Source organism: Heliangelus exortis, chromosome 5, assembly GCF_036169615.1.
Source record: "Heliangelus exortis chromosome 5, bHelExo1.hap1, whole genome shotgun sequence".
Classification (NCBI taxonomy): domain Eukaryota; kingdom Metazoa; phylum Chordata; class Aves; order Apodiformes; family Trochilidae; genus Heliangelus; species Heliangelus exortis.
Genome location: NC_092426.1, coordinates 12,367,499 through 12,392,055, shown reverse-complemented (window position 1 = coordinate 12,392,055; position 24,557 = coordinate 12,367,499). Strand labels below are relative to the sequence as shown.

At 45.0% G+C, this 24,557-nt stretch overlaps 1 protein-coding gene across 4 annotated transcripts in view; it reads right to left on the bottom strand.

The window, feature by feature from the left end:
* Positions 1-17,016, bottom strand: part of CCDC85C (coiled-coil domain containing 85C) — a 107,367-nt gene extending 90,351 nt beyond the window's left edge. Inside the window, exons 1-2 of one of the 4 annotated variants that reach the window (XM_071745639.1) lie at positions 16,574-17,014; positions 15,460-16,349 (exon numbers count right to left, since the gene is read on the bottom strand). In XM_071745639.1, the coding sequence (XP_071601740.1) occupies positions 15,460-16,171 (712 nt within the window). In that variant the 5' untranslated portion in view covers positions 16,172-16,349; positions 16,574-17,014. Of the gene's footprint in view, positions 1-15,459 lie in introns of all 4 variants that reach the window. The other 3 variants (XM_071745638.1, XM_071745641.1, XM_071745640.1) reach the window with 3 other exon arrangements.
* Between the last annotated feature and the right edge of the window lie 7,541 nt (positions 17,017-24,557).

Genomic DNA, 24,557 nt, shown 5'->3' with positions numbered 1-24,557 from the left:
AAAGATTAAGCACTGCACAGTCAACTAAGAGCTTCTCAATAGGATGCTCCAGCTCCCAGCTCTGCAAGAATGCCACGTCACATACTGAAATATCCTGTGTATCAGCATGACTTGCCAAAACCTCTTGCTAATCACCTGCAGTGTGTTATTTGTAGCTATGACCAAACAGTGTTTCAGAAAGCTTTTGTTCTATGCTGAAGAGCTCAGGCTAGGTTACATTTAAAAGTAGCCAGATCAGTAAAAAGGTCAGATGCCAATACAGTGTCTAATAGACCAGAATCAGACTGAATCAGGGGCAGTCATACAGAGCACCCAACAGCTTTGATGCCATTTCATTCAGTGAGACACATGTCTGAAGTGCAGCAATACCCCAAACACAATTTCAGCACCAGCACACACACAGCACTGTACAGCTCTCATACCTCTGGGTTTGTGGATGTCATGGTAGAAGGGAACACTGATTACCCAAAATCATTTGGGTAATATACATTATCATCCAGTTCAAATCTTTCCATATGACAGAAATCAAATAGCCCTCTTTATGGTCATAACCAGCATAGCACAAGACTGTGAGCTATATCCACCCTTTGTATAATTCAGCTAACTGGATGTAAAAAGCCTCAAAAAAGGCTTTCTTCAATGTGGCAACACCTCAAAACCCGAGATGAGTTTGATCTACATGTATAAAGAGAGTAAACAAAGCAGAAAAAAAAGAAAATCTGTACCTTTTTTCAAGTGCCAGCTAGCTTATTACTGCAGTTTCCATTGTGCCAAGAAAATAATAAACAACCACATGTAAATCTTCCTAGGAAAGTCCCCAAGTCTTTTCTAATAAAAAATACTGTAGGAAATACAGGTATGTTCTCCTGTTTCAAATCCTTACCATCGAACTTGCGCTATAGTCACCATCCCTCCCAACACAAAACTCAAAAACAGCTTCAGGAAGAAACTCCTTACTCTCCCAGCTTTAACACCCTGGACAAAGAGACAACACCTGAGACCACAAATGCTGCTCATCCTAACAACCAACTCTCCTAGTAGATGTATACCTATATCACAAAGATCACCACCTCCATACTTAGAGCTTTACAGCTGAGTTCCTCACTGTCCTCCAGTCCTTAATTTTTCACTGAGATCTGGAAGCAGCTTTTCAGGTTAGGAATGAGAAAACAGTATGTGAAATGCCTGCTTGTATCATCCTACAACTGAAGAGGGAGTTCTCCCCTACAACCCAAGATATTGTCACCAAACACTGAATTCACACACAAAATATTCAGGAAATTTATCAGCTGTCCACACAATGCTCACATTGCAGAACATCCCACCATGTAAATCTGTATGAATAGTGAAAACATTCTGGGATGAATATCTGAAGAAGCTGCTAGAAGGAAAAAAAACTGTGTGTGCCCATCACACTGTCTGATCCCACCTACTTTGCAGGACACTTTTCACAGGCATCACTGTCACTGCCCTTTAACACAGGTAATTATCTGCTCCCAACCCCGGCTGACCTCACATTCCTTACCCACCTGCAACTCCCATGTAAAGATAACAGGAGTTTTCATTCACATGAGCTTAGCCTCTTTGCTCTGGGCAAGGAAACAATACTCATAATGCCCAAAATGATTTCATTCCAGTAGAGGATTAGGTTCAGTCTCTGTTGCTGTAGAACAAAAAGGTGAGTAAGAAATTACCACTAAATAATTACAGTGCTTTTCGTTTTACAATGTATACCCAGAGGTTTGCAAAAAACAACCCTTGTGCTGGATTGTATCTGCAGTAAATTTGTAAGCATGCCCCAGATACACTTAGAAAGCCCACCAGGTCCAGCAGATTGGCACAGGACTGAGGGTCAGAAGATAAAAGCTCTGTTGCCTGCTCTTTGCATACTTAGGCTAATCAATATCCAAACCATAAAAAAAGGTAAATAATGCTACTTCTCAGGCTTATAAATATGCCATAAGGCCAAACTCATTAGTGTTTACAAAGCACTCCTAGACACCTTGTGTGGAAGGAGTTATACAACCATAAAGTATTACTCATGCTGTTCTAAGGCAGAAAAGTATGTATTACTGCAAATCCAGAAGTAGCTTTTCATGCACCATTAAGGTTTACTACACAGTCTTAATCTAATCATAAGCACTTCAGAACCCAGATCTGTCATTTGAAACACAGAGATCAGACTTCATCACTGAATAACCAACTGGGTCAACAATATACAGCACAGGACACACAGGCACTTCTTTTCCTCATTTATCCCACGCATCTGCAACTGAATCATTTCTATTTTCCAAACTCCATCATTACTGGTTTTCCTGCCATATTGCATTATGTCTGCTCAAGATTTCAACAGGTTCAAAATTCAGCTACTAGATCTGTTTGCACATTTTTAAAAAGCTGAGATGGGAAGGAGTGCAAAGTTCAGGTCTACACCTCCTCCAGCATTTATCAAGGAAACTGGTTCCTTCAGGCAACTTTTTTTGTGCATTATTATTCTAGGATCTTCTTCGCTTGCAATTCTGAAAATGTATTCAGAACCAGTGGTAAACTTGCTTTTGACTTGCTGATCAAAATACAATCTTTATAGCTCAAGGCACCATCATCAATTCTGTGCTGGTGGGAGTTCACCCCAGTTCAATGAAATCGGCTGTTAAAAATAACAACTAGCTCCCAAACCACATCTTTGGACTCATTTACTCCATCTCCTCCTTCAGGCTGCTGCTGCACCTCTTTGCAGTGGTCTCCAACTCCATCTTGAGCTTGGCAGGCAACTTCCTGCCCACTCCTTGTGAAATGAGGATACCTTACCCCCAGCTCAGCACAAGGGCTGCATGAGAGCTGCATTTGAGGCTGATAGAAGGTTCTTCCCCAACTGCTCTCTTGCTCTCTATCCTCCTACAGCATGTCCAGGATGCCAGCACCTCTGTGACCCCCATGCCAGGACACACACTCCATGCTGCCCACTACTTCCCTCCAGCTCTACAGATGTTGTTTTTGACAAAACAACCCTGTCCCTTCACATTTGATATAGTTTTTGTTTAAATCCAAAAACAAAAACTCTAACTGAAAAAGTCAAATTCAAAGATCACCATCCTTAACCATAACAGAGGAAGTTTTACCCGTTGGATAACATTCCTTTTACAGGACCAGTTCCAACCCTTTCTCGAAAATATTGCATTGGCTTCACTTTTGAACTGCCAAAAAAAAGAAAAAAAAATGGACAACCCTCTATTTTTTACCCAAATAAGGCAGAATGAAAGGACAGAACAGCAAATTTTCCATCGGAAGCCTTCTCTGCCTAACCTGGACAAGATACTACAATAGGCTGAGACGAAAAACTGAGGCCTCTCCAGCAACTGCATCAGCTGCTGTTCACATGATCCATTCCTCATCCTGCAGGACTCCAAGCAGACTCACCTCCACAGCTGTGGGATCAGAGGATCAGAGAGCTTGTTGGACCTATGCTGTCACAGACGGAGGGCGTCTACAGCTCTGCAGCACCACTTTCTGAAGTACACAGTTCCATGGACAAGAAAATCAGCTAGTCACCTCAGATACTTCAAAGAACACAAATATCTCAGGTGGATCCCCAAGAATGGAGATGCTTCAGATGGTTTGCCATTTTGCAAACCCTTCACCTGCTGCTGCACAGCCAAAACAGGACTGTCACCTGCACATGCTACCTCTACGTACATACCTACCCTCAGCTCTCACTTGCACCTGGCATCAGATGCTACTGCACCACAAAATACTCCCTTTACTTACAGGAAAAAAAAGCAACAAAACAAATGTAAGTGGATAAATCCACAGCTTTACATTTCAGCATGGATTAAACAACACTGCTGTTTAAAGGAATGTGTTTTTAAAGAACAAATTTCCAGCGAAACTTGCTTAGGCTCCTAGGGTTACCTAAAGGATTTGCATGATCCAGTTTCTCTTCCTTGCTAGGCTACAAGTGATGATTCTGACTGAAAACAACAATCCACTTAACCCCACAGGATCTCAGGATCTACACCCATCATTTTAAATAATTAAATAGCATTCATTTCAGCTGATTCTTTCTCTCCCCCTCCCTGCTGCCTGGCTTTACATATAGAAAATCTTTAGTATATAATGCAAACAACAAACACAAATATAATTAGTCCTTTCAAACTGAGATGCTGTTTAACTTAACTAATTGAAAAGAGAAAGCAAAAGCTCGCACTGTGTGGCTAGAAGCAAAGTCATAAAATGTCACTTTTCTGAGGTTCGTACTCCAGTAATTATCTTTTATACAAAGAGCATGACTCATAAATCTGCTTTTTCATAAAAATCCTGTACAAAAAGTCTGCAATAAAAGAACCCCATCCCTTTTTCTTGGTCAACTTGAGGCTGAAACAAAGTCTTTATGAGCTGTGGGAGTGGAAAGTCATTACAGTTTCAATTCCAAATGAAAATTAAGGCTTTTAACTTCCCATACTACTCATGCTGACAATCTTTCATACATAATTGCCTAGGAAGAGTTACTGCAGTCTTGTCACGCTCCTAATGATTCAGTGATACACTGACAAATAGATCCTCCCTTCTAATTCCACTATGCAAATGGAAATAAAAGTCCAAGGTGGTTAAGAAACACTGGGGTCACACCCAGGAGTGACTTTGATGACTTTTCAGTCACAGCTTGTTAGGAGTTACCAAACTATGAGCATCAGAAATACAATAATCAAGGCATCAGGTTAAGAATGTAATTGGAAAGCATAAAGGTGTCTTCAGCAGTTATGGCAAAGACACTGCTGCTTTGCAGTGACACCAAGAGCAACATGACAACAGGGACTCATACACCTCACTGTTGCAGTTCTTCATCTCAGCCAAAACTGCACTAGGCTGCCCGATAAACAGCACTTTAAATATACACATATATCATGATACTCAGCTAGGCAATGCAGGAGGCTTGAGCTGAAGTAACAACAAATACTGCTCCCAGTCTAAAAGATATGAAGGTAACCTGTTCCTGTGACAGCAGCAGAATCTTCCTGCACTTGTTTCTTTGTGGAGAGGCACACAGCTCTTCATCTTAGTTTGCTCCTTGAATTCTTTGGAAGAAGATTTATTATTTGCCAAATTTCTGGTTTTGACAGTTGATGTAGACTATCCATATTTCATTATTCTGCAGTCCCAAGAAGTATATACAGTATAGAAAGAAGCACCCAAACAAGTAAGTGCTTTTATGCCAATAAAGTTGAAACAGAATTTGAAGCAACTCCCAAAACTTTGAATTAGAAATGTATGGAGTTACTATAAAGGCTGCTCCTTCCCTGTTAGCTCATTATTAACTTAAAGCCTGTGTTGTTTGTTATCATGAGTATCACAGCAATGGTTACAGGCCCCATTTGAGACACAGGTCTAATTCTGATGAGCACTGTATGAGTGTGTTATAAATGACCCAATGAATTACAAGAAACTTGGACAAAACACAGGAAATAATATTATCCTGGTTGTATAAAACAAGAACCACAGATAATGTAATTTATGTAAGACTACATCAGAAAGCCACGTTACAATGAGAAAGTGCTCCGAATTTGAGTCCCAGTTGAGCTGAAAATTGCAAAAGCATGCATCCTTTTGTATTTTGAAGCTTACACCTTAAACAATACAATTTTAACAGTCCTCATAAACAGAGAACTGCATTTTGTTACAAAAGGCCCGAAGACAAACATGGAAGACTTCCAACTAAACCACTCTGAATGCAGAAAGCAAACAGCTACACCAAAAACTCAAAAAGAAGTTTGTTTTGGTTTTTTTTTCCAGAAGATGGTTGAATACAGTCACACACATGCAGCCACATCCACATGGCCTGGAGGACTGAGAGCTGCAGAAATCATTACTTTTCCTGAAGGGGAACCTGCAGGCATTCTAGAAAAGAAGATCACCACAAATAAGGCATATGTTATTGTGCTTCAGGACATCAAAGAGGAATAAACATTCAAGCTTTTAAAACCGATCCCCATCGTTTAGGAGGTGTAACAAGCCAGGCTAAAATACTTAGCTGGTTTGTAGCCTCAAAACCAAACATCACAAAGAAATGAATGAATAATTGAAATAAAGCAAGGGAGTACATAGGTGTATGTAACAGAAAAGGACAGGTGTATTAGCAGTCTGCACAGGGTGGAAAAATTGACTTACTGCCATACTGGGTTTGAGTTGCAACAAGGAAAATGAACAAGGGGATATTTTATCAGAGTTTTCACAATATGACATCTTTGTGCGATGCATGAGCCACTGCTGAAGATCATATAACCTATAGCTACATATCACATTCAACAGCAAACAAGCTTTTAACTCAGTGGAAAGGGATTAAAAGCTCCACAGATCCAAAGCATAGATCAAAGTTATATTCAGCTGCTGGGAAATATGTAGGTATGAAACTGCAAACCCTGGTCAGGGAGATAAGAAAAGGAAGCCAAGAAGACAAAAGAATACTGTGCATCACAAAAGTGCTTTGAGATTGTACATAAAAATAAGATTTTTCTTAACACCTTTGTTAGGAGCAGAAAAAGATTTGGCATCAACCAAAATTAGTTATTTTTAATTATTGGTAGTCTGTTAGCATCTGACCATGCTACTCTGGTATAAACCAGAAGACTTTTATGTAGAGTCTCCTGGAGCTATTACTGGGAAATCCCACTGAAAACAAAACAAAAACAAACAAACAAACAAAAAGAGGGGAAAACAGTGAAAACATCAATATGACAATGGTAAATAGTTTCACATATATAACCAGGGGTAGTCCTCTGGCTACAAATAACTGAATGGACTATTACCTAAGTAGGCCAGATCATGTCCAATCATGTCCATTGTTGGAGATTAAAGATGTGGATCTCCTTTGAATCAAAAACTAAAGCGAGTGTAAAGAGTCCAAGCCTTAATTCCACTCAAATCAGTGTCCTCACAGTAACCTCACTGGACACCTGAGATGTACCACACCACTGAACAGTCCACAGCCTGATACAAAGTCACAGCCATCCTTCAAGGAGCACTGTGTCACAGGAGTGGCATTTATAAGTGGCCAAGACATTACCAGTAAGTGTCACTGAATGAATGAAATGTACCTTAGCAAGTAAAAAACTGCTGATGAAAGATGGGTGCCATCCCTCCCAAGACTGCTTAGCACTTAATGGAGAGCTAGAAACCAGGAACACAGGTTTTAAACTTGCATTTGTAATACACAGCAACTTGTCTTCAGATGATCCAGGATGTGCAGAAGAACAAACATTTTGAAAAATCTTGTCAACTCCACTAGATCAGAGACTGACAATAAGCTTCCTGATGCATTGGTTTCCATAGAAATACTAAGCTTTGGGGATTGTAAACACTGTAAGACTTAGTTTTTCTTCTTTTCTGAAATAATGGTTCAGTTTTACTGCTCAGCTTTGAGTGGTGCCTTTGCCTGCTCCTTTCCTTTCTACAGTTCTTCTGCAGCAAGTGCAGCTCCGACACAGCTGCCACACCCCCCAGACGTGGGCAGCCCTGGAGCATCCTACTGTACTGGAAATGGTTTGAACCAGCAGCAAAATATCTCCTCTTGCATCCCAAGCTGGTCCCTGCTCCATCCATTTGCTCTACACACTACTTACCCCCCCATCTCCCACAAGCACTCAAACACCCTTGGCCGCCTGCATACAAATGAAACCCCAGCAGCAGGGGAGTTGGAGGATGAAATGGGGGGGAGAAGAAGCACACGGTCTTGAGCATCACTGCAGGGAGCTGGGGGACACAGCAATACGTGAAGGGCTTTTCAGTGTATCACTCCCACTTTGATAGAACTAATTCTGCCAGCAGCCAGGGCTGACACAACTGCACCAGACAGCTAAGGTGTCACCCCTGTGGCTGCAGTTCACAGCTGGCCAAAGCCCAAATGCCATAAGCCTGGCACTCACCACTGGTATTCCCCCCTTGACCCCTCTACCAGCCCTCTACCAACACAGCCACCCCAGGAAGAGAGGAGACACCCCATCCTGCAACCTGCAGGAGAAGCCAATGCAGACAATGAGCTAATTCACCCCAAATTAGGAACGCTTCAACTTCACCATAAGATCTCCAGAAATGGAGGGTCTATAGTCATGTGAGAAGTCAGACAACACAGCCACAATACTGACAGCACCTGACACAGTCCTGAAAGTGCCCAAGTCTCAAATCTAACTGATATAGAACCTGTACTCTACTTTACAAGGACAATCTTTCACAAAGATGCTGCAGGTGAGTCCCTGAACAAGGTGGACATTTGGCACCACCACTACTCAGAGATGTAAGAGGTCAGTACAAGGGAGAGGGGCAAATAGCAGGGCAAGAAGCAGTTTAAGAAAGAGTACACATATACCCGTATGCTCAGGGTCCAAAGTAGCCTGGCATAAATTGTCTCAGGACAGACATGAGTCACTAAGAAATTGTTCAAAATAACCTGTAAGGTAGCCTTCAATTGCCATGGTGATGTTTCCTAATGCCTAAGAGCAGCTGAGTCCTGAACTCCACACACCTTATTTGCTAACAAAAGCATTCATTATATATAACAAAAAACCAAACACAAAAAACCCAAAAAAAAACAAAAACAAAAAACAAACAAAAAAACCGAAAAACAAAACCAAAAAACCCCACAACCAACAAAACAAACAAACAAAAAAACCCCAAAAACCCCAAAAGAATTGTGGTCATTTAAAGTCTTCCTCAAATCAAGGGCTGATTTACACACTTGCATTTCAATGGGGAGTACTGTGCTCACCTCGCTGTTAATTCAGAAGATGGAGCTGGCTTGCTTTTTGCTTCACAATTCACTAGGCAAAGGGAAGAGGATTCTCTGAGACAGTGTTACTTTTTCTGCCAGGAGTTATCTATTTGCAGAAGTGGGTCAACTTTCTCTTGGTGGACATGTTAGTGTGCGAGTGCCTCGCAGCGCTGCCTGCAAATTTCTGCCCGCCCTGCGTGCAGAGGAACCTCTGCACATAACTATTTATGGCAGCCAAGTGTTTCATGAATTGAAGCGAGTTAACCACGAGGGGATGATGACATTTGGCGACAGGGCAGGATGAATTCTGGCTGGCAGACAAAAAGTCAGGTTGAAAATACAGAATGCAGAAGCAAACCCAGCCAGTTGCTGCTAATTCTCAGTAAAACTGGCTGTGCAGCCTCCTAATCTTCCCTCTTCCATCCAAGCAATGTTGAGGATGCAGGGGGATGCATTAAGGCCTGATTGTGAACATGGAAAGGAATTCAGCTCTCCCAGGGCCAAGCGTTTAGTGTATGCTAAATGCACTTATAAATTTTTTCATATGCTTAACTCCACAACTCGTGATTTACAGCAGATATTTTTGCCAGCCTCATCTCCATCTCACCTACCAGTGAGGTCAGCCATTGTACATCCTTCTGCTCCAAAGGGCAGCTCCACTATAGAAAGATGCCACAGGGCCAGCCTGAGGGGACAACATCAGCAATTCCTGCCAGGGAAATCTCTGTGTGAGATGCAAGCAAGCCCACAGACATGCTGGAGCAGATTAAATGCCCAAAGCCTCCCTGTATCACCCAGGATATATGAATGTGGTCAGACTTGTCCCCACAAAAGCTTTACCTCTTAAGCTTTCAAAGTCAATGCTTCTGTGTTAATATTCATGCCCCTCAGCTCTTCACACATACCAAGTGCAACACCTGCCAAGGCTGCATTTTGGGTTCCCATGACTGCCACTTAATTAGATGACCATTTAATTCGATCTTCAGCTTTATTTGATGAAATGCCTCCAGAGGACCAAATCATTTACATGTAACCAACACAGTTTATTTTCCTTATTTTGATTGCTTTCGACAAGTGTAAGTGGTTAATTCTATCAAAGGCCCATAGAAAATTGCCTTCTAATCAATACAAGTCTTTTCCTTCAACAGGACAGCTCAGAACAAGATATGTCTATAGAAAATTGAAAGAGGAAAAAAAAAATTAGAATGCACTATGGAGAATATATGTCACAATTTTAATACCTAGCCTAAGTACATTGAGCCTTGTTTTCAGGGACACCAACTATCCTGAAGTTTGGGAGCTGAGCAGGCTGGGATGCAGGCAGTGTCCCAGCAAGGATGCAGGAGCAGGCAAAGGAAAAGTGCCTCAAGTGAAGCACTGCACAGAATCCCTGTGGATGAGTAGCCAACAAGTGCCAGTCACAAGAAGCTGCACCCTTACTGTCTGAGACCTCAGCATTGATAAACATAATAGCAGAACTAACTGAATTTACAGAAAAGGAAGAAAGAGGTGTTTCTATAGAGGTCTTACATACAGTTTACCAGCCCAGGGCAGGTTTCCCAGATGAAGCACAAGGAACCTGCATGTAGCAGCCTAAAGCACCAAAAATACTGACATCCTAAATATGGCAGTATCAAAAAAAGTCAGAGCAGTGCTCATAAAATGAAAAGCGGTCTTGATGTAAGAAAAATATTTATTGGTCAAGTAGCTGAACCTCTGCTTAAGCATGGCAGGGGCCACTGAGCTCTGATGGGTCTCCATCACAGACAACTGGGCTTTCTCTACCCCAGTTGCTGTGCCCATGCAGTGTGGGGACTGCAACAGGATAACATCTGACATCTACTGAAAAAGGCAATTTCCTTTCTTTCATCAGGGATAGCACAGCTGCACTGGAAGAGGGGACAAAGGTCACCATTACACCTTGAATAGGACTGATCTCACCTGATTTGAGATGATTGCATATAAACTAGTGGTCAAGGCTGCCTTCCCACCAGCAGAGAGAAAGAGCACAGAGTACGATTCTTCTCCCTCTAAAGCAGTCACAGGTGACACAAATCATGTCACCAAAGTGCCTTTCTCCACATGCCCAATAAAGGAAGCCCAAGGGAACACAGATGTTAAGGTCTGTATTGGATATATCTCAAATTAAATGAGATGAACCTCACCCTTTGCTTCTGCCTCTCATCTCAAAGGCCTCATTAATACATCATAGTAAATAATACATATGTTGATTATATATATGCTAATAAAAACAAAGGCCTTTGGCCTAAAGGCTGTGTGAAGAAGAGGAGAAATAAGTGCAGGGTAGCTGCACATCTGATCAATACCAACCCATAGGGAACAGCCATTCCTCTTTGCCACCATTTTAACTGTTATATATCATACCCCCTAGGTAAATATGTGGACATTTACAAGTGGTAATCAATAGAAGCAGAGATTTTCCCACCCCCCCCCACCCAGAGAGACCATTCTTCTGTTGATTCAAACAACCAAGAGGCCATAGATTAATGTCTGTCCTACTACAGGCTATTTGACATATCCATGGCATCTTCTGGGCTTCTCTGACCTCTTTTTCAGTGTTGATTATTTTAATAATTTAAAAAACAAAGAAAAAAAAACCAACAAATAAAACCAAAACATAGGACTCTTCACACTGAAAAAGAAATGCATTGGTATTTTACCCAACTGGAATAGAGTCAATGCCCATTTTGTGAACTCAGAGCAAACACCTTTAGTGGAAGCTGAAGGAGTTCTAACAATACTCTGTTGGTGGGGGGGATGACAATTAAAGCCTGAAAGCTTTGCCTGCATGCATAGGATTTTCTCCCAGGCACAGCTAGTGAGTCTGTATGCCTCTAGGCTCGAAAATGGATGAACAGTTGTCCCAGTCAGATCAAGATAAGGCTAAAATCCATGGAAGCCTGGCCTCAGGGAGCTCCAGTCACTCCTCCCAATGTTCCTACATACCTCACAGTACAGGAGCATATTCTGGGGTACCTGAAGGCTTTTTTCTTCCTCAGGTCCCATTAATATCACCCAATTTGTCTGCCTGTTTTGGTTTTTTTCTTACTCTGTTTTTCTTGGAGAATTTATTTTGCCAAGAACGAGGCAGTAGCAATGGCCATTGTTCTAACAGGGCTGCCTGAAGATGGACAGACAGAAAGGTTACGTATGCACAGAGACTCCCACCATGCATACAAAAGAAAGCCAAAGCACTCACAAGCACAACACAGCATATCCGCCTCAATTTTTGTCCTAGATCTGTGTGTAGATTTATGGTAACTGTGTCATATCACTCCACCTGGATGCAACTGCCCTGTTCCCATCATGTAGTTTGGAGATGACCCCCTCACAGCCCAAATCCCAGCTCACACATGGAGAAGAGAAACACCACTCACTTTTAGACTAAGCAGACTTCCTTTTGCTCTCAGCATAATACCAGAACTGCATATGATTACATGTGTCATCTAATATTAACCATTTTCACGCTATCACTTACACTTACTACTTCATATTCCATGAGCAGAAAATTAATCATCAGGTTCTAGGTATATGCTTCCAACAAGAAAGTTTATACAAGTAAACAAGCTTCAGAAAAGTGAAGGGAAGGTGGATCACAGGTTGCATTGAGGTTTTTTCTGTTCTTTAAACTTGTACCTTCTATACTGAAGTAACTTTACAAAACTAGAGTTCATCACATGGGGCAATGAAGCAAATAAATCAAGCTCTTGTTCACCAATTCACTTCCAAATGATTGCTGAGGAAAAAATGAGAAATATTTAATCTACCTTTGCTCACCAAGATTTCAGTAAAGAGCTACTTTCCTAGGAGCATTTAACAGCCACCGTACTTTTGATTCCTTTAGAAAAGCACTAAACAAATGAAAGAGTCCTGATCAAGACCTAGAAATGCAGAGCACTACATGAAGTCTCAGTGATACCACTACCAGGGCAGTACCTTTCAGGACTTTCCAGCTTTTCCATATGCAAATATACCCGAGCAAACAGCTCACCATGTCTTGCCCCACCTGTCATCCAAGGCTTCTCTTCTGTTCTTACTACAGATGCTAAATTCTGCTCTGCATGTGTTTGAGATCCACCACCACCACCCTCAGTAAGAAAGTATACCAGGGCTGTTCACTGTGGTATTTGCTGAGCTGACCAGTGCTTTATCCACCAGCTAGTAATCCAGTTGTTCAACGACATGAAACAACAGCAAACCAGACTGAAGTCTGCAACCTAAAAATGAAAGGCCACACTTTCTCCTCTTTTTCCCTTCCATTTTACCCCAGAGGAAGAAAAACCATCACGAAGAGAGTACTATAAGGCTGACATCTAAGGTGCATGCATGGAAAGCTGAGACGGCCCCAAGAGACGTGGAAGGCTGTTCGATGCCAGGGCTGCTCCGTGGCAGCTCCACTGCCCATTTGACTCCTGCGTTTGTGTTTCACGTTCACCGGCCCTGCTCTTCTACATTCCCACAGCCTTAATAGAACCGCTGCTTGGTCCCAGGCAAGCCCTCCTCCCAGACTTCTTGCTGTCAGTCAAAAAAGGGGCCTGATAAGCTTTGCATTTGCATATGTATTGAGAGGCATTTCCAAAGGCTCAGTCAGGGAAATGCCCTTTCTGAATACCGATGCTATCTGAGAATGACAACTACTCAAGCCACATTACAGCTTTACTACCTAAGTGGAGAGAACAGGCTTGTTTGCATCTTTACAAGGATTATTAGCTTTAAAAGTGCTGATGATATCTGTCCCACCCTCAGAAATTAATCTGAGCAGGTCCACAGGCACCCCAAAGCCAGAAGTCACAAAACCTTTGGTCCCATAAGGAAATGCTTGATCCTGTCTATGCATGAGCATGAGAGAAGTTGTAGAAGCACGCTTGGGAACACGTGCAGATCTACAACCCCTCCCTACACATACCCTACATAGTACAGGACATGAAACCCAGCTCTCAGTCCCCGTCAAATGTCAGTGCTGGACACGGTCCTGCACACAGTACTTGAGGATGACAATGAGGACTGAGCTCTGAAAGCAGAGACTTCCCTCTTTATGCTTGTGACAGTTGAGTCCCATTCCAAGCATGGAGTTGAAGGGATAGCTCTGAAGTCATCATGGTGTCTCATATGTTAAAGGGCCCTAGGTTAACAGGAACAAATTCAACTGACTTTGTCCTTCTCAGCTGTCCATACCTAAGAGGGATGTGGTTGGAGGTTTACAAAACAGAACTGCAATGACCTTCTGTCCCAAACCAGTAGAGGCACATTCAGTATCTGCAAAGTAGTCTCTGTGCCTCTGTGTAAAGTAACCAATGCTTTATGAAAATAAAGTCCAGTCACTTTAGGAACAGATGCTATCTGAAGACTTACAAACCAGATACTTCTGATTTACACAGCACTAGGAGAGAGAAAAAACAATAAATATTAGATGCCTTCTGTACCCTGAAACATCTGGTGACTGGATCACCCTTGAGACCAGCAATCCCTGTCTACTGGGTGAGGTGGCCAGAACATCTCCAGCTGTGAATGGGATGGGTTGATCAGTGCTGTATGTTTTCAGATCTCTCGAAACACAAGGACTTTCCATAAATCACAGGGAAAAAAGCAACAGCACTCCCTGGTCCTATCAGTACCACCAAAAACTGAGTCTTCAGCTCCCAGAGGCATCTGGAAAACACATCCACTGCTGACACCAGTCAGAGCCAACCTCTGGCTCCAGCCCCTTCTCTGGAGGACGGGAAAGGGTACTCCAACCAGAAAATAGTCCTCCCTGGTTGGAAAAGAGGACTAAGAACATTAAAAGGAGTCACATATACAACAGTTAATTAGATTGGTGCTGGTTTAATTCCTGTTGAACCCTCATGGCCAAACTACACCTTCTACAAATCAAGTATTTGGTCTTCTTGGTTTCAAAAGAAAGAGAAAAACCACTCAGTTTTAAAGATATTCCAGTATTATTACTTTAATGTTGTATGACTATTAGACAACAGCAGAAACTTTGCTGGAATACAAACTGCCAGAGGAGTCTTGGCACGATTTCCCAGTGGAGCTTGTTTCTAACTTTAATGACTACACTGAACAAAATTGTGAGTAAAACATCCCTTGGAGAGCAATCTCTCCTCTACACACAAACCTCCTGTTTCTGAAGTGGAGCAGGACAATGGGGGGTGAAGCCAAGTTGCACCTCTCCAAAACTGCTAAGCATGCCAGAGCCAGCCTGTCCCGAGCACCTATGGAGATAACAGGTGATGCTCTGTGGGACAGACCTGCACTTTCACCGGATGCTTCCAAAATCTCATCCAAGCTCTAAATCAATTTTATCAGACTAGCAAACACTCAAGCCATATGTAAAGCAAAGTATTAAAAGGGAGAGAAGGGGAAAGATGGGAAATCAGTGCTTACCCTGAAAACGCCAGCAGCTTATTGTTAAAAAAAAAGAAAAAAACCAAAACACAACAACAAAACAGCAACCCTGCAGATAAAAGTGGCTCCAATGCTCAGCCCCAGACACTGATAACACAGGCAAGAAGCACTACCAAAGCCCTGCACATGGACCCTCACCAGGGCACCGGGGATGGGCAGGGGTGGGGATGGCAAGGACTATCTCACCCCATTGCCCAGGGGGACAGGACCTGCCGAGGGGAGGTGGGGAAAGGAACAGGCCGGTGGCACCTGATGCCAGCAGGGCTGGGACTCACCGTTGAGGCCGTTAGGGATGCTCCTGTGGTGAAGGGGTGCGGATAGGTCATCCATAGACCTCCGCATGGCCCCGGCCTTGCTCTCGCCGGCCTTGTGGTGGTGGAGGTGGTGGTGGTGGTGGTCAGGGCTGCCCGCGCTGCCCGTGCTGGAGGTGCTGCTCCCGTCCCCCACGTCCCTGGTGGCCGAGCCGCCGTTGAGGTTAGTCAGGCTGGCCTGGCTGTCAATGGAGCTTCGGGAGCCGGCCCCGCTCCGCTCCTCGTCCAGCATGAGCACCATCTCCTTCAGCTCCACGTTCTCCCGCAGAAGAGTCTCCTGCCTCGCCTCCAGGTCCTTCAGCTTCTGCTGGTACATGCCCACCTCTTTCCACATCACGCTGGCCGTGTGCCTCCCGAAGCGCTGCCATTCCCTCGACAGCTTCTTGCCTTTCTGCCGGTCGTCGTCCAAGAAGCAGCAAAGCTCCCTCAGCTCCTGGTTATCGTCCTGCAACTTCTGGTTCACCTCCTTCAGTCCGCGGATCTCGTGCAGGTGGAGCTGCAGCCGCCGGTTCACGTCCTTCATTAAGTTGCCATGTTCCACCATTAAGTTCATCTTTTCATTCTCCACTTTCCTCAGTCTTTTCACCAGCTCTTCTTTGCTCCACCTCAGCATCTCCTCTTCTGAAATTTTGCTCAGGTCTTCTTTAGACCCTTCCAAGGAATTTTTTGCCATCATCTGTGGCTAGGCAGCGTTCACTCGCACACGGTAACAAATGGATGGGATTATTCGGATTATTTTGTTCGCTTGATTTCCTGGGACTAAGATTCACTGCAGCATCTCGGGGAAGAAATACAGTTCTCCACGAAGCGTTGGACAAGGAAGAAGAGCAACGCCGGGCTGAAAGATCTGCTCCCTCACATACCCCATAATAAAGAAAATCATAAAAAAATAATATTAAAAAAAGCAATCCAAAAGGGAAAGAAAAAAAGAAAAGGTGAAAACGAAAAAAAAAAAAAAAAAAGAAAAAAAAGAAAAGAAAAAATAGCGGCGTCCCCCCGCCAAGGGGGCTGGGGACAGCCGGGAGTCAAGCGCTGCCCCCCTCCAAACGAAGCCTCCGCAGGGGATCGGCCAACTTACCGCGGGCAAAACAACTACGCGGCGGCCGTCCCCCCCGTTCCCGGGCGCTCCGTCCACTTGTGCTCCCGCCGCTCCCCGCCGCGGGAGACCGCGCACCCGCACCCGTCGCCGCTGCCCCGCTCTGCAGACCCGTAGCTCGCCCGCGGCGAACTGGGGCCGAGCCCGGCGCGGTGGCTGCCGATGCCGGTGCAGCGCTGCCGACGAGCGGTGGGGGAGCCGGCGCCTTCCCGGAATGGCTCAGCCCTCGGGAGGGAGAGAGGGTGGGAAGGAGGGAGCGAGGAAGGAGGCGGGCGGCAGCGCCGGGCTTGGTCCCACCTCCTGCCGGCCAGGGAGGCGCGGCCCTGCCCCAGCCAAGCCGAGCCACGGACAAGCAGAGACGGCTGCTGGCGGAGGGGAGTCGGGCCGGGCCGGGCCGATCTGATCCGATCCGAGCGCCGCCCTCCCCCGCCGCCCCGTTGGCTGCCGGGCTGGGCGCTGGCCGGGCCCCGGTGCGCCGCGCCCCTCCGCCGGCTCGGGTTACCGGAGCCGCGGCCGCCACAGCCAATGCGGGGCCGCCTGGCGCCTTCAAACGGCAGCAGGTACAAAGGGACGGGGCTGCTCCCTCCCTCCGCCCGCCCTGTCGTACCCTGCGCTGCCCGCTGCTGCCAACTCACCGCTGCAACCCACCCGCCTCCCTGGGTTTTCCATCCCCTCTTTCTCCCCCTGTTTTTTTGCCTTTTTTTGTTGGTGGTTTTCGGGTTTTTTGGGGTTTGTTGTTTTGGTTTGTTTTTTTTTTTTAAAAAAAAAGCTACCGGAGGGAGCACCAGCCCGGGGAAGGGTGGGGTTGGACAGGCAGGAAGACGCGCCCGCCGAGCAGCCCGGGGAAGCGGCGCCGGAGCGGCCCCGGCCCCGCTCCGCCAGGCGCGGGGAGGGACCCGGAACCGCGGGCCGGGAACGAAGCGAGGTTTCCCGGAGGATCTCCGCTGCTGCCCCCCTGCCGACAGGCTTTTTGTCATGGGGTCTGGCAGCGCTCCGCTCTGCACGGCTGCCTGCGTGCCCGCTCCCTGGGGCGGCCGCCTTTGTCCGCAGGTCCTTCATGCCTCGGACGGAGTCTGCAGGTTGAAGAAGCCGGCTCCAGCATCCCCGGCCACCTCCCTGCTTCTGGGCCCGGCATATCCTATAGACCTCGGCCTCACGCTGTCAATAGGAGGGAAGCTGCCCGCAAGATACCGCTTATTCTGTAGTAAAATCAATCCAGGACCTGGTGGTCCTTTTTGTTAGGAGCAGGAGTGACAGCATTGATGTACACACATGAGGCAGAATCCAGTAGAGGGTTCAGAAAGTTCATGAAGTGGATTTCCTAGGCAACAAATAAGCAGATTTCCTACATCCTTGCATCATATCCCCTGACTTGTAGTCTAAAGCACTTTTTCTTGGCCTACTCTTGTCTGTAGACTGATTTTGGCCAGTGTGGATTGCAAAAAGGAAAGATACTTAAGGACAGAGCAGTGCTGCTAGTGATTTCCTGCATGGATATCTTTAAAAAGCCTCAGGGAATCACCTGTTTTGTGTTCCTGGAAAGCCTGGGTAAATAATTTGACTCCAGGGTTAGCCCAGTGCAGCTTCATATTCCTGAAACACACTGGAAAGCTGGGCAAGAAACCCTCTTGCAATAAAGAAATATCAATTCTGATGTGAGAGTGTGGGATGCAGAGCAGATGGCCTATGCATGGAGGGAACATCAGAATGGAGAAGGATGGAGAATTGCAACTTCTGCCTTTTGGTGTTATCTTCCTAAGTCTCAGTCAGTAAAGCTGCAGTTTCTTGGATGGTTTCCTGCATGAGTCTGTTGCTCCTTGGTTTCTAAACCCAGACACCCTTGGCAAACCAAGGCAACTGCCTGTTACCTGCTAATGTGGCATAGCAGGGCTTTCCTGCTCCTGGTGTAGTTCATCCCCTCCACTGCTGCTGCTGTCCCTTCTCTCAAAGTAACTTTTATCCCTTTATTATCAAAAAGGTAGGAGGAACTTACAACAGACCATTGACATTAATTCCCTTCATGTGGAATCTTCAGATGATGGGTAGCAACCCACACAGACATGAAGATGTGAAGAGGACAGTTTTCACACAGAACATACCCACACCAGGGCAGTTCCCTGAAAAGGAGGGGAATCATGCTGTGCAAGCCAGCAGTGAGGCCTGATTGCTCTAATTTGGGGGTGTGGGGTGGGTGTTCTGAGCATGTGAAGCAGTGACCACCTGGGACCTGCTCTGGTCAGCAGCACCAGAGCTGTGCTCTGACCTGGGAACCCACCTAGGTGGCATCTCTCCAGAACATGCAGTCCCAGTCACAGCCCGTCAGCCTTTAGGACTTGGAAAACAGTGGTGTCTGTGCTGAGAGATAACTGCTCCTATGGTCTGGGATCCCTCTGACAGGTCTCAGACATGTCACAGCCATTGCAATGTGCAGTCAGGCTATGCCCCATCTCCTACTTCTCACCACACTGAGCCAGCCCACCAGAAGGTAGCATCCTCTGCAAAGGAGCACACTGCCACTGCCCTTGGCTGCATCATATCTTGAAGGCACCCAGGCGTTTTTCAAGCCAAGCCTTTTATTTACATGGCTTTAATCACATCCTTCTCCATAGGAAGCGGAAAGCAGTTCTCCCAGACCCCTCCCAAGCAGTGATGTGACAAGCAGATCCTCGGCTGGTGGCTCTGGGAAGAAGAGCAGGAGGACACTGCAGAGCAATTGTTCCTTGCTGGTAAAGTCAACCACAGACACAGGTGCAGCTACATCGTGGTGGTGCCCAGCCCAGTGTATTGCTGGGTGTTACTGATATTTGCTTCATCTTTTTCCAAGAAAATATATTTTTTCTAGGTGAAGCATTGCAAAGTTTGAGCTTTTTGATGCTTCTGCAGAGACTGAGCCTAGTAGACAGGGGAGCTCCTCAGAGGAAGAGAGATTATTAATAACCACAGAGGAAGTCTGTGTGATGATTAAGACTTGCTTTCAGTACTCAGTGTGTAAATCTGTGCTTTTGCAAAAGTTAAGGGTACAGATTCACCATGACACGATCCACAAGGGGGTTGTTGTCATTCTGGTGCCCAGGTGGCCATTGAAACTTGATGACTTTCTGTGCTTGGGCATCTGAAGTCCTGTATGCTCTGGAGGTAGCGTGTTTCTGGGTGCCCAGATGGTGTCTGGTCCTGACAAACGCCCATTGGAACACTCCTCAATTAGCAATGAAGAGAGATGGAGTCAGCAGGTTTGAGTGAGGTGGACACCATGTTGCCTGTTCTGCTCCCTGATCTTCCCCTCAAGGCTGACATTGCATCACAGGAGAGGAATATTCCTTTAGCTTGGAATGGCAAGGCAGCAGTGCTACAGCAGAGGGGCTGAAGCATGTTGGTGTGAGCCTGTGTCCCAGATGATCCATGGGCACAGTGGATCTGAAAGCAAAGCTGAGTTACATTTTTTAAATGCTTTGATATCTCAGAGGGAAAAGATGAGGTCAGTGCAGAGTTTTATGATCCATAGCAAAGCCAGTGCTGCAAGCCATTTTTTAAAATCAACATAATGCATAATGTTGGAGTATTTTTGGTGGGTTTATGTCTTTTAGATTTAGTGAACAAAACCTGTTTCCTTGTGTTGTTCAGAAGGAATTGATTTCCCCATGCTGATTTTAAGATGAAGTGTAGGAGAAGCTGGTAAACAACATGCTATGGTTTCCTTCTGTTATGTTTGTCCATGGGGCCATCTGCAAGCTACCAGTGAAAAGCACTTTTAATATGCATGTCATCTTATGCTTTTGATGCCCATATAAGACAGCATCAAAGCCTATCCCCTTCTTTGAATCAAATGGACACTTCCACTGTCTTCAGTCAGGAATGAAATTTTAAAGTGAATTATTGCATTATAAGGATTTTAGGGAAAAAAAAAAAAACAAAAAAAACTACTGGGTAAAGTTGCTCTTGATGTTAACTCTTGAACTCAGCAGGTGACAGAGAATAAATTTGGTTCCTGATACAGCACAGCAATACAGAGCATCATTGAAGTCTTACCAAAGCATTCCCTCTACAGGGCTACATTAGTATTACAGAAGACACTACATAGCTCAGGTCTGTGCTAACACTTCCCCACACACACACAAGAGGGCTGGCTCTCCCAAAGCCCACGCATGAAGTGTGGGAGCAGGCACAGGAGGAATCCTAGTGAGCCTCTCCTAGCATCTGAATTTTCCAAAGCAGCCTGGGAAGTACACACGACTGCGTTGTGTTCCAGGCCAGGCTCTAGTTTACACATGCGGAGGACACATCTTGTAAAACAGGCATTCTGTGAATCATTTACATGGGTTGCAAATCCTCTGTCACATTGGTATTTTCTCATAAATCAGCACCAAGGACTTATCCTTCATTCATGTTTTGAAATACACCATATAGATTGCAACAGTGGGAGCTCTGTTTTATGCAAAAAAGCTGTGCATCAACAAAAATGTGCAACACTCCTAATCTGTGCTATCAAGATGGGCACCTCATGTCTAGCCTGATTAAGCAGTATTTTCAGCTGTAAGTAACACCTATCTTTAACTGTCTTTCATCATTCTTGCTTCTTTTCCCAGATCAGCTGAACCTTCCCCTGAAAAGACTTCATCCCTCCATTTGCCCACGTAGGTGAGCTATGAGGAAAAAGCAGTCCCTTAGAAGATTACGGAGCACTCCATAATGGTGGTTTCTGGCAATGTAACTGGGCCATCCAGTTCATTTACTCTCTTTATGAAAGTATATGTATTAATGGAAGGTTTCATCTTGTGTCCACAAAGCCTTTTTATTTTGTGCCCTGAAACTGCTAGTAAAATTCTAAAATGCACAAACTTGTTTGAAAACCTTCAGGATATTCAAAGAAAAATTATGATTGTTACTAGCAAATGTTTTGCCATGCTGGAAAAACAGGTCTTCTGATAGGCATAAGCAGTAGCCTCAGAACACTGTTACAAAAAGTAGCATGCAAACTGGAGATTGGGGGAGGTAGAAGCTGGTCCTTGAAGCAAGGCATGGGAGATGTGTGCCCAAGGTGTCCTTTCAACTATAGTTATTTGCCAGTCCTGTTCTGAAGTGTCCCGCATTCACCCAAGGGTCCACATGCACATCTTGGGTTTTGATCTGCTCCATCAAGGCACCCTTACAAGTCTACCAGAGCAACACCAGGTCAGATCTTTGGTCTTACTGGCAATAGGTATGTTTGAGTAAAGTACAAGAAGGCCATAAAAATTCCCTCACCCAATGTTCACCAAAATCTCATTTTCAATGGAGTTTCAAACTATTTCTTGCACTGCAATGGAGTTTTTTCACTCATGCCTAATCTGTATGTTGATAGAGGACTGGAAGCTGAATCCTAGGAAGCAATAGGCATATGCTACTCCTATCTAGGAGCTGCAGGTGATTGACACTTCCTAAACTCATACGTAATAACTATATCAAAAATGTCACTGCCAGTTAAATGTGTAGTGGGGACCCAACTTCATCATGCAGTCAGAAGGCTGCATAAAATATCAGAGCAATTTCTTTCAAGCATTAAGAAAAAATCCCAGTCTCCTCGTACAATGTTTGAATCACCAGGGCTGCCATATGTCTATGAGCTGAATTACCTCCACTGCCATCATCAGCCCAAAGAGGAGTGCTGCTGAGACCTTGAATACAAGTGTGTGTCAAGAAATAAAAAATTAACAAAACTTCTACTGAATAGGTAAGAAATAAGCCAGTAACATGAATAGGGAGACAGGTGGACTGGATCAGAGCACTGTCCCCTGTATTATCTCTTCCAGTGGCAAATACCAGATGCTTATGAGAATACTGTGAAAAACCTGTCCATGGGCTGAGTTTTCTCCTCTCTGCCATCTGCTACCACTTGGCTTCTTCCCAGAAGCATTGAGGTTTACATTCCTTCCAAAAATATTTACCATCTTATCTAACATGGGATGAAGGCCAGACATAGCTTGAAACATCTTTGCACTTTGTACATACTCTGTCATGAACACACGTGATGCAACAAATAGGTGAAAGAAATGAAAGGTAAGGTTTTACATTTGTCTTGGTGTCACTATACTGCATCCCTTAGTTACTGTGACATCAGGGAACATCCAAATTCAGCCCTGAGTTACATGTAGAGCTTACAGGATGGTTCTCTCTGTATCTGGAACCTATAACTTGGTACCTAAAGCCTGGAGATTGTTGCAAGACGTTGTTTTGCAAGACAAAAACAACCACTCCCAGGTTTAATTAATGTCCTTTCTGGGTGTGCAGCACCCTGCACGCACTCACTGCACAAGGCCACGGAAGCTCTTGGGATTTAGGTGTTATTTAAGCCAGAGGTGCTTTAAACATTGGTTTATCCAAGAATTTATTTGTATTACCAGTGTATTTTTTCCTCTTGTTGCCTGTAGGTGTCCTTTCCTTACAATCATAACACCCTTTTGCAGATATTTTAGGTGAAGCAGAGTGCAGTTCCATGTGTGGCAATTAACTTAGACCAGTTTCACATGAATTATCTTTTTCATCATTGATGTAAAAACAGGAGAAAAATTAATGCAAGGATGGGAAACTATCAGTGTTGTTCCCAGGAAGCATTAAGTTTCATGGCAAATGGCTGTAGCCCAATCAGCTTCCAAACATGGCAGGTTGCCCCAAGCACCCCATACGCACATACCCACTGCTGCCCCACTCCATGTACATCCTCATTTTCCGTGGTACAGCTCTATGTTTCTGCTTGGCACTGCTGACAACAGACGGGACACTTTGCTATTCAGGCAGATGAGGCCACTGATGTTACCAGCACAAGGTCGACAAAACCTGAGCAGTTCTGCAATAGAGATGCCAGACAATGCTACACTGTCCACCATCTTCTTTGCATTCTTATTTCTCATTTCCAAATGAATACATTGCCTTAGTTGTATTGATGAGACATAAAAATACCCCATTTTTATACTATAAGCTAGGCCCTTCACTCAGAGGTAAAGTGTATTTCCTGCTTGAAAGGCTGTAAGAACACTGCTGAGGACCTAGTTTTGCCTTTTAGAGGCTCACTGAAGCCACTGAGATTTTATAGTATATGAGAAAGGAGAGTCATGCCCTAAAATGCTGACACCACTTCTGTATATCATAGAGATATCTGAATAATTCATAGTGTCAAGCAGCACAAGTCAAAGGAATAGTGGTGTAAGCGACAACATCCAGTTTTAGTACATATTACACAAAAACACAAACTCCACAAAATTCTTCCTTACACAAAAATCACCATCAGTCCTTCCAAGGAAGAAATTCAATAATGTTAAGAGATGTGGGCAGATACTCCAAATGCGGATTTCCATATGTTCTGACACATGACCTTTGCTTTGTGTGTTATTTGATGAACAACATAGTTGGACCCAGATTGGAAAAAGGGACAACTTGTCCCTTTGAAGAGATGGCACCTCTTCAGTACCTCCCTCCATCAGCTTTGCTGCTTCCTGCAGATTGTGTCTACAGGGTAGGTGATGACCTTTGTATCCCTCCTCTTTGCAGCAGGAGATGGAGCAAGAGGAAAACCAGACAGCCAAAGAGGACCTGGCAGCCTAGGAGAACCAGGCAGCCCAGGAAGACCTGGCAGCCCAGGGCACCTCTTCCACTGCTGCCAGCACCAGCACAGTGCCCCAGGCCATGCTGCTGGATGCCTCAGAGGGTGAGATCTGCATCATCTGCCAGGACACCCTCACCGACCCTGCCTGCGTGAGCGGGTGCAGGCACTCCTTCTGCTTTCCCTGCATTATGGAGTGGGCCTACAGACATGCTGCCGGCCCCCTCTTTCGGGGACCTTTTGCAGCACCTCTTCCACAAAGTGGGACCCAAGGTGTACAATGTTCACAACACTGAACTCTACAGATGAGAGAGAGCTCAACGTGCTTCACAAAGGAGGCAAATGCGTCTGTCAGGCAGCCAGCCCAGCCAGGACAGCAGTGCTGTCGTGGCC